Source organism: Nicotiana tomentosiformis, chromosome 12 (assembly GCF_000390325.3).
Source record: "Nicotiana tomentosiformis chromosome 12, ASM39032v3, whole genome shotgun sequence".
NCBI classification, from domain to species: Eukaryota; Viridiplantae; Streptophyta; class Magnoliopsida; order Solanales; family Solanaceae; genus Nicotiana; species Nicotiana tomentosiformis.
Genome location: NC_090823.1, coordinates 10,383,459 through 10,392,421, shown reverse-complemented (window position 1 = coordinate 10,392,421; position 8,963 = coordinate 10,383,459). Strand labels below are relative to the sequence as shown.

At 34.7% G+C, this 8,963-nt stretch overlaps 1 protein-coding gene across 1 annotated transcript; it reads left to right on the top strand.

The window, feature by feature from the left end:
• Positions 1 to 742: 742 nt before the first annotated feature.
• Positions 743 to 1,324, top strand: LOC104100377 (uncharacterized). The gene has a single exon (XM_009607590.4). It carries the CDS (start codon positions 743 to 745, stop codon positions 1,322 to 1,324), a length of 582 nt encoding a protein of 193 aa, XP_009605885.1.
• The last annotated feature ends 7,639 nt before the right edge of the window (positions 1,325 to 8,963 follow it).

Sequence of the window (8,963 nt, the reverse complement as noted above, 5' to 3'; positions counted from 1 at the left end):
GATAGGTTAATTAATTGGTCTTTCCTTGATATGAGTCGGGATTTCCGCCGTGATTCTCGCCCAATTGCGGATATTTCTGCTTTCTGTTTTTTGGCTCGATAAGCTTCCCTCGGTCTCCCTCGATCTCTATCTTGTTCGGTCTCGATCTTGGACAGTCCCTATCTCGATCGGTCTCTAGGTTACGAGCTCGACACTCAGACCTCGCATCACGGTTTGATATTACACGAGTTCGAACCTTGTCCTATTATGTTCCAATCCCGATTAGTCATACGAAGAGCAAACTCGATTTTGACTATATACAAGTTCAATGTTAAAAACTTTACAAATTGAACTCATAAAACTTAAATTCTAAAATGGCCTATAGCCTCATCCCACAAATACAATTGCCAATTAGCTTCATTCGTCAAAACTTAGCCCAAATGAGAAAAAGTCACCTAAATTTCTTACCTTAGCTGGAATATATTTGAACCTGTTTAAATTATAATTGTAGCACAAGTCTTTACAGAAAGATGAGACGGCTAAGCATGCATTAGGCATTGCAAGTTTAGAAAGTAAAAAGGCGTCGTTTTCTTAACTCTTATCCACGTTTAGTTTAACAGCTCAACAACATTCCCTTTTAAGTTCGTAACTTCCTTTTTAAGCACACCTTAATTTGACTATAAATATATATATATATATCACAAATTCAGAATATTATATATATACAGGCCAACGTACAACAAGAGAAGAGACAACAAAATTAATGGCGTACTACATTGAAGAAGAGATCTGGAAATGTCCGAAACACCCGTCAAAGAAACGCAGACCCGGCGTATGTTCAATTTGCCTCCGCAATCGACTTTCCAAACTTTGCCCTCACTGCGCTAACATGCGCCCTTGTTCTTGCTTAATTGGCGCTGGCGGCGGAGGATGCGACAGCGAGCCGGTGTTCTGTCGGTCAAAATCCGTCGGAATTCCATTGATTAAATCGCGAGATATCAACTCCGGCAACCGAAGAAACCCGCTGGTGAGCGAGAAGAGTAATAAAACGGCGTCGTTTTGGTGGATCTTTAAGTCCAGCAAGAGAACTGCAGAAGCGGAGGGGAAAGTGAACGGATTAGAATTGAAAGAGAAAAGCACTGCTGAAAATAAGTACTACTACAATACTACGAGGATTAAGGAATTATCGAGGATGATGATGGTGAGATCGAGATCAAGATCGGCGAATGTAGATAGGACGTCAGTCTCCGGTGGAAGTGATGTCATGTCGCCGGAGAAATTGAAACGGCATTTGTTAAGTCCGATTAAGGTTTTCCGGCAATCGAGTGCTTTAAAATTGGTTTAAAAGCAAGGAGATATAAAAAAAGTAAATATGTAAAGAAGCCGAGTAAATTCAAAATATGCTATATATATATATATTTTATTATTTATTTACAATTTCATATATTATAATTTTTCGGCGAAGAAAATTTGAATTATTTAGTGAAATTCTTTATATATATATATATATAGTGTTTTTTGCCAAATTTATTGAGTTCCAATGAACTTATTTATACATATTGGTTTGAGGTGTTTACCGTTATGAAATATAATGTGCACACAATTCAATAGCATAATTGATGCAGATACTTGCATGAATATATATCATAGTAAATGCTTATTAATCTGACTTTGATGATTTTATTTAAGCAAAACATCGAATTGATGAAAATGGGGATCATAATTTTCTTAAAAGAAAACAGTGGGAGAAAGTAAATAGAACTAAGCAATTTATAAATAGTACTCCTAAAACGTTATACCTAAATAAGAATCTAGATGGGTTATGTTTAAAATAAGATGGGTTTTCTCTTCTTCTTTTTTGATTTTTAGCCCGGTGTTCTATCCGTAAAAGAGTTCCGATTAATCCGAATTTGTATCACGTAAGATTTATTAAAGAAAAAATAATTCGTACCAAAATTTTTGATATCTCTAGACTCGAAACTGAAACTTCCGGTTAAAAGGTAAAAGAATCATATTTATAGCCTGTTTGGCCAAGCTGGAGAAATCAACTTATTTTGAGAAATACTTTTTTTAAAAGTGAATAATTTGTGTTTAACTAAGCTTTTAAGAAAGTGCTTTTAAGTATCAAATTACGAATAATGACATGAATATATTTACTTAATAGTTAATATTATAAGTAAATAAATAATCTTAAAATTTTGTTATTACATGCAATAATTAAATCTTTTTATTTTATTTAAGTAAAATATGAAAATAAAATTTAAAAGTACTTAATTCTTTTAATATAAGTTAAATATATTTAAAATCATTCAACAAAATAAAAGCATTCACCCATAAAGTCACTATTTATTAGAAAGTTATCCTAAAAATAATAAAAAATATTTATACATTAATATCTTAAGTATTAGGTTTAACGGTTATTTTGGTATATACTATATTTTATTAAGGGTATTTTTGGTAATAAGAAAAGCCAAAACTGCTTCTGCTTTTGGAAAAAAACTATTTTTTTCTGCTTTTCAGAAACTGTTTCCGCTTCTTTCCAAAAGCACATTTTCCCCCAAAATAAACTTGGCCAAACACATCAAGTTAGAAAAAAAAGTACTTTTAAAAAAAAAAATTACTTTTGATCCCTTGAGAAATTTGGCCAAACAGACTATTATTTTAGTATGATGATTTTTCTCATTGGTGCACAAGTTGGTGCTACTATATCAGAAATGATATGATCTAGCACTGAGGATGATACTGATTCTTGAGAACTAGATAATGATCAAATTGTTGATTACTTGATGTACATATAATTGGTATTTAGCTAATACAGACTTATGATTGAGACCACCTTTTGGAGGTGTACTAACATTAATTACTTACTAGATAGTTAAAGAAAAAAATGTGGTCAATTATAGATTGATAATAACTTGAGAGATAAAGCAAATCAAATCTAGCCATAGCACATGCAAGCTGTTGTCTCTTTTCAATGAAGAAATCTGCACATATCAGTTCCTATATTAGGTATTATATCGTGTTCAATATTACGGTCCTATTTAATTAAGGATGTGGTATGATTGATGATATCCCTCCAACCTTAATCAGAGTTTTTGGATTCGACCTTTAAAAACAGAGAAACCCTTATGAACAAAGGCGAATTTAGAAATTAAACTTTTCGAAACCTAGGACAACGATTTTAATTGCTAGTAATTTTAAAATTTTGTGAAATTTTTAACATATGCACAACTTCTGAGTCAAAGCTACTGAATTTGGTCAAACCCATATAGTACACTCTACATCTATCCCTAGTAGGGAACACTTTCTCTTTTAATAGGCCTACATCGATTTTGATTAGTTGGACAATGAATTTTGAATATGGGATGATTAAAAGAATTTGCCGTTCTGTCCTTGCTTTGGTCTAAAGCCTAATAGTCCATTTGGCCCAGCTACAAAAATTCGCTTATTTAAATTCGCTTATTTTGAGAAGTATTTTTTTCAAAAGTACTTTTGTTCAGAAATAATTTATATTTGACTAATTAATTTGAAAAATATTTCTGAGCAATCAATTAATGTTTGACCAAACTTTAAAAAAATATTTTTAAGTGTATTTTTTTCAAAAGTACTTTTTAATAAAGTATTTTTAGAGATAAGCTACCTTTTTCTGTTTTCCAAAACTGTTTTAACTTTTCCTCAAAAACACTTTTTTTTCTTTTAAAAGTTTGACCAAACACCTTAATTTTAGAAAAAAATACATTTGACGAAAAAAAACGCTTTTGACTCGGAAGATGCTCGGTCAAACATGCTATAAGATTAGTTCTATCTTGAGATGATTGAGGCCCCCATAACATAACTAAATAATAAGTAATGTGATATAAAAAATTTAGGCAAAAAAAAGTTAAAATATACTATATCATCTTTTCTTTTTAGCTTGCTCATTCCTTGGAGAAAGTGGTAAACTGGTAGTTTCGAAAAAAAAGTACAAACACTTACTCCTTATTTTTTTAAGCCTTTGCTTGGGATTGGAAAGGTAAACTGATCATTTTAGTTAAAATGGAAGAATATGATTGCTTAAAAACGAATCTTACTGTAGCTTATATGTAACATTTTGAACTTCTTGACTAAACTAACCTTACGCTTATGTCATTAACCATTACAGCACACTTATTTTACCCGACAACTTTATGCTGCCCAATTTTGTTTCTGGTCCCACGTTCCAACCCCACCCACATTTTTTCCCTTTTAGATTTGGTGTAACTTTTGTTTCCAATGAAGATTCACAGTAAAATACTTGGTATTATTTCAAATCAAATAATGGAAATTCGTCTCAAAATTTAATGTTATCCTGAGAATTTCTTATGTGGTTTCCTAAATTAAATGCGTTAAAAATAGTGCTCTACTATTTAACAAAAATATTTGTTTTATCCTTTGAAAAAGTAGAAGAACAAAGATATACTCAAACCTTTAAAGCAGTATTTATAAGTTTTATTTACAAAAGAGAAGAGAAGTTAGAAATGATTTTCCTACACAGAAATTTGTTTCCATTTTCGATCCTTGTTTATAGAATATCCTACAAGATATATAACGCATGCAAAAAAAATTAATCTCTCTATTATTTTAAGTGATACCCCATTCTTTTTAGTTAGTCCAGAGTATATATTTTTAAATTTTGAAACTCTTTAATTCTATACATTTTATTATATGTACTCTTTATAATATGCTTAAATATCATAAAAACGTTACAACATATTTAAAATAATAATTCTAAAAGTAATTTTGATACGTGATAAAAATATTTATTTGTTGCTTAAACTTTATGCGAGATCATACACTATCATATAAAATGAGATGAAGAGATTATTACTTTCTCAACGTCCCAAAGGTTGATCTTTACTTGTGTCAAGAAATATACTAAAAGTTGATTATCACCATAATATTTAAAAAGCTTTGTCTTGCCTTTGGATCAACAGGAACGTTAAAACAAAGGTTTCTTTTTCTTTCTTTTTATGTATCTTCTATTCTCCAAATTAATTATTTATTCTAAGAAAACGACTGAAGAGATGGTAGGGATAAAATATGAGCCATGAATCTTGAAGAACCATTGGAATTAAGTTATGGCCAGGGAACTTAGAGAAAGCCAATTATTGTATGAAAAAATCTAAAATTGAATTATTAAACTATGATCAATATCTTCTTTTAAAAATACCCATCAGGAGTCTGCTGACTAGCAAGAACATAAAAAGATATTGTAATTAAATTGTTTAATTCCACTCTCCTATTTTCTTTCTAACTGTCCTATATTTTTTGTAGTTGTTGAATTCATGTTAAGTCTTCATTTAACTTTTTTCAGAACACAAAAATTATGCACAAATGTAAGTGTATGCCTTGATATGAAAATTGGATTATAGGACGGAAATATTACAACTAATAACTTTAGGAAGCATTAGGTTTTTTGTATTGACAGAACAAAAATTATGTACATAATTAAATCACTTATAAAATAATTACAATATGCAATCTTTAATTAAGAGTTAAGGATTCCGACTGCCCTCGACATACCCTTGAATCTCAGAGGCTGATGTATGGTATAATCTGTATACGATTTCAAATTCAAATTCCAGTCGAGGCAAAACCCCAGAATGAACGCGCCTCACGCGCCGGCAAGATAAACCCGCTAATCTCTCTTCATCCACGCTAGATACGGCCGACCAAGCCTCAATGTCCACAACAGGATTCATACGCGGGGGCGCTTGATAACGAGCCAACCTCCTCCAGCCAAAATCGAATCCACTTACTTCCGAGGCCATTCGAGATTTGTCAGGGTAAACCCGTTGTTGTTTTCACTGAAGAAGAGGATGATTTGCTCGCCACCACCTGCAAATGGACTATTGTCGGTAGGTTCCTCAAAACTAGACCAACAATTGAATTTATTAGAGATGAATTTAGAAGGACCATACCAGGACGAGGGAAAATTCGTATTGGAGCATATGATATGAAGCACATCTTTATTGATTTTGACAATAGAGAAGATCATTTAAAGGTTTACTCCAGCCTCCGGGAAATACATGCAATTCGGTGATGTTGCTATGAAAATTCGGAGGTGGACAAAAACCTTCAAACCAGAAGCTGAAACTACACTTGCCCCTGTTTGGATTACCCTGCCAGAATTACCATGGCACTACTATGAGTGGGCTGCTTTGTGCAGGATAGTGGAACCAGTAGGCTTGCCTCTGTCCATGGATAAAGCTACAATATCGAAGTCAAGACCTACTACTGCTAAGGTAAGGGTAGAGATTGACCTGGCTAAGCCTCTAGTAAATGAGATTCTTGTTGAAATCAGAACGAAGGATGGTACCGTGGAGTCAATTAGGCAGAGGGTGGAGTATGATGCTATCCCTGCTTATTGCTTTCACTGCAAGGTATAGGGGCATAGTGATTCTAAATGCAGGGTGCAGCATCCAGAGTTGAGGAAATGGGATTCTACAACTATTAATCATGAGGCAGGGAAATCCAATTTCTTTAAGGGCTCGGGGTCTAGTCAACATAGCAGAAATGTCAGAGAACCAGCGCCAATGCAAGTTGATATTTCTAAAAATCATGTGGCTCCTCTTGAGGTGCCAGCTACTAAGGCCTCCCAGGAGGTAGTTGAGCTGAGTGCTGGTTCAAGAGGGCAGTTAAATGGGGAAGAAGGGTGGCAGAAGGTCACAAAGAGAAATGGCAGAGTATCCAACAATAACAGAAGAAATGTGGGCTCTATACACAATGCAAAAGAATCAAGCTCAAATACAAGACAACAGATAAAAGGGGGGAATCAAGCATATAACATGAGGTCCGGGCAGAATGTTGTAACTGTCACACACAATGGGGGTGGGGAAGACACAAATATGGAGGTAACGCTAAGTGAGAATTTCGTTGCTGACCACAAACTAACATCACATCAAAAGCTCACAAGACTTGATAGAGAAAGGAGTCAAACCAAGAAAAAGATAGCGCCCAAATTTCAGAAAGTTAAGAATAATGTTGGGAAAGTGAAACAAGGGAAGGAATTTAAGTTTTCTGAAGTTCAATATCATTTTCAGATTTTGCAAAACTCCTTGGTGCATTTCAATAGGGAAGAAAAGATTTGCCAATACTATAAGCATTCCTGATGGGGTCAGATTGGAGAATGAACCTAATATTGGTTCCCCAATTGTAAGTCCAGAAAGAATGTTTGGATTAGATCCAGAGCTCTCGGCTAGGATTACTGCAAATAAGGCTAAGGAGAAGGAGTTAGAAGTCCTTGATGTGGATCATGTATTTCATGTGGGAAGTAACTCAAGTCTTGCTACTTTGAATGAGGGCCTTATAAATACCGGAAAAAGAGGGATTGCATAATTTAGCTCTTCCTACAATCAATGCCGTCAATTTTATGGAGCTTATTGTAGACGAATAATGGTGTTCTAAATTCGATGATGAACAGATTGGGGGGGGGGGGTAAGGAGTTTCCCCTAGATGAAAATGGCAGTGCTAGGCCAATACATCAAAATGTTACTTACTTCAACAACTTGTTTCCTAGAGGGATGATAAGCTCAAATGTTGGGTGAGCTGTTATGTTCCTGAAGGGAGGCAAAAGAAACAACAATTTCAAACCAAATGCCACCACCTCTAATGTTTTCCATGATTAGCACAATATCATGGAATATTAGGGGGATGGATGGGATCTCAAGGAGCGTGTGAAAGACTCAAAATCCTCAAACAACATTACATAATTCCTCGTGTTCCTACAAGAACCAATGGTGAATGTTAGAAAGATTGACAAATATAAAAGGGTATTGGGCTTCCAATCTTGTTATGCAAATTGTTCCAACAAGATTTGGATTTTCTGGTCAGGTGAATATGTTGTGGAGGTTATTGAAGACAAAGAACAACAGATGCTTTTGCATATTTCCATTCTTTCAAGAACGACACCCCTGTTTCGCACTGTTGTCTATGCAAAGTGTGATGAGTCCATGAGAAAGGAGCTTTGGGAGGAGCTGCGATCTACTGCTAACAGAATTTCTGGTCCTTGGGGTGTGGTGGGTGATTTTAATATTATTACATATGAAGAGGAGAAGAGATGAGGAAGACCTTTCAGAGTTGAAGATAGCCTAGACTTTCTAGCTTCTTTATCTGATTGCGGTCTTCAAGATGCCGACTTTTATGGGTCTAATTTCACGTGGTGTGACAATAGAGATCCTCCAAATACTATTTGGGAGGGTTAGATAGATTGGTGTATAATGCTGAATGGTTTGATGCTCTTGGGAACACAATCGTCACACATCTATCGGGATCATGTTCTGATCATGCTCCATTATTGATCAAGGCTCTTTCAACTGATTCTGAATATGTGAAATATTTTAAATTTCTCAACATTTGGGTGGATCATGAGGAATATTTGGAGAAAGTCCAGCAGGCATGGTCAAAAGATTTTGTAGGCAACCCCTTATACGTCCTCCACCAGAAGATAAAAAAGGTAATCTCTACCTTAAGCGCCTAGTCTAGCCAGGCTTTTGGTGATATCTATGAAGAGCCAAAAAGACTTAAAGTTCTCATTAGCAGCTTGGAGGAAACTATGCTGAATAATCCATCTCCTGAAGCAAGAATGGCCTTATCTAAGGCAAGAGCATAATTTACTAGGTTCCTGAAGTTGCAGGACTCTATATTGAGGAAAAAGGCTATGGTAAAATGGTTGACTGATGGTGATGCTAACACAGTTTTCTTCCATGCCGTGATTAAAGATAAAAGAATAAAGTTAAATATTCAGAGAATCCGAGATGAGAGCGGCAACACTATGGAAGGTACTGAAGAGGTAGCAGGAGCAGCAGTCGATGTTTTTCAAAACTTATTCAGTGCGGGAACTACCATACAAGACTCTAGTGTTCTAGAGGTAGTAAGAAGAACAGTCACTGTTGAAGATAATAATTTCCTCACAGCTGCTCCGACTATGGATGAGGTTAAGAATTCTGTTTTTATGATAGACCCTG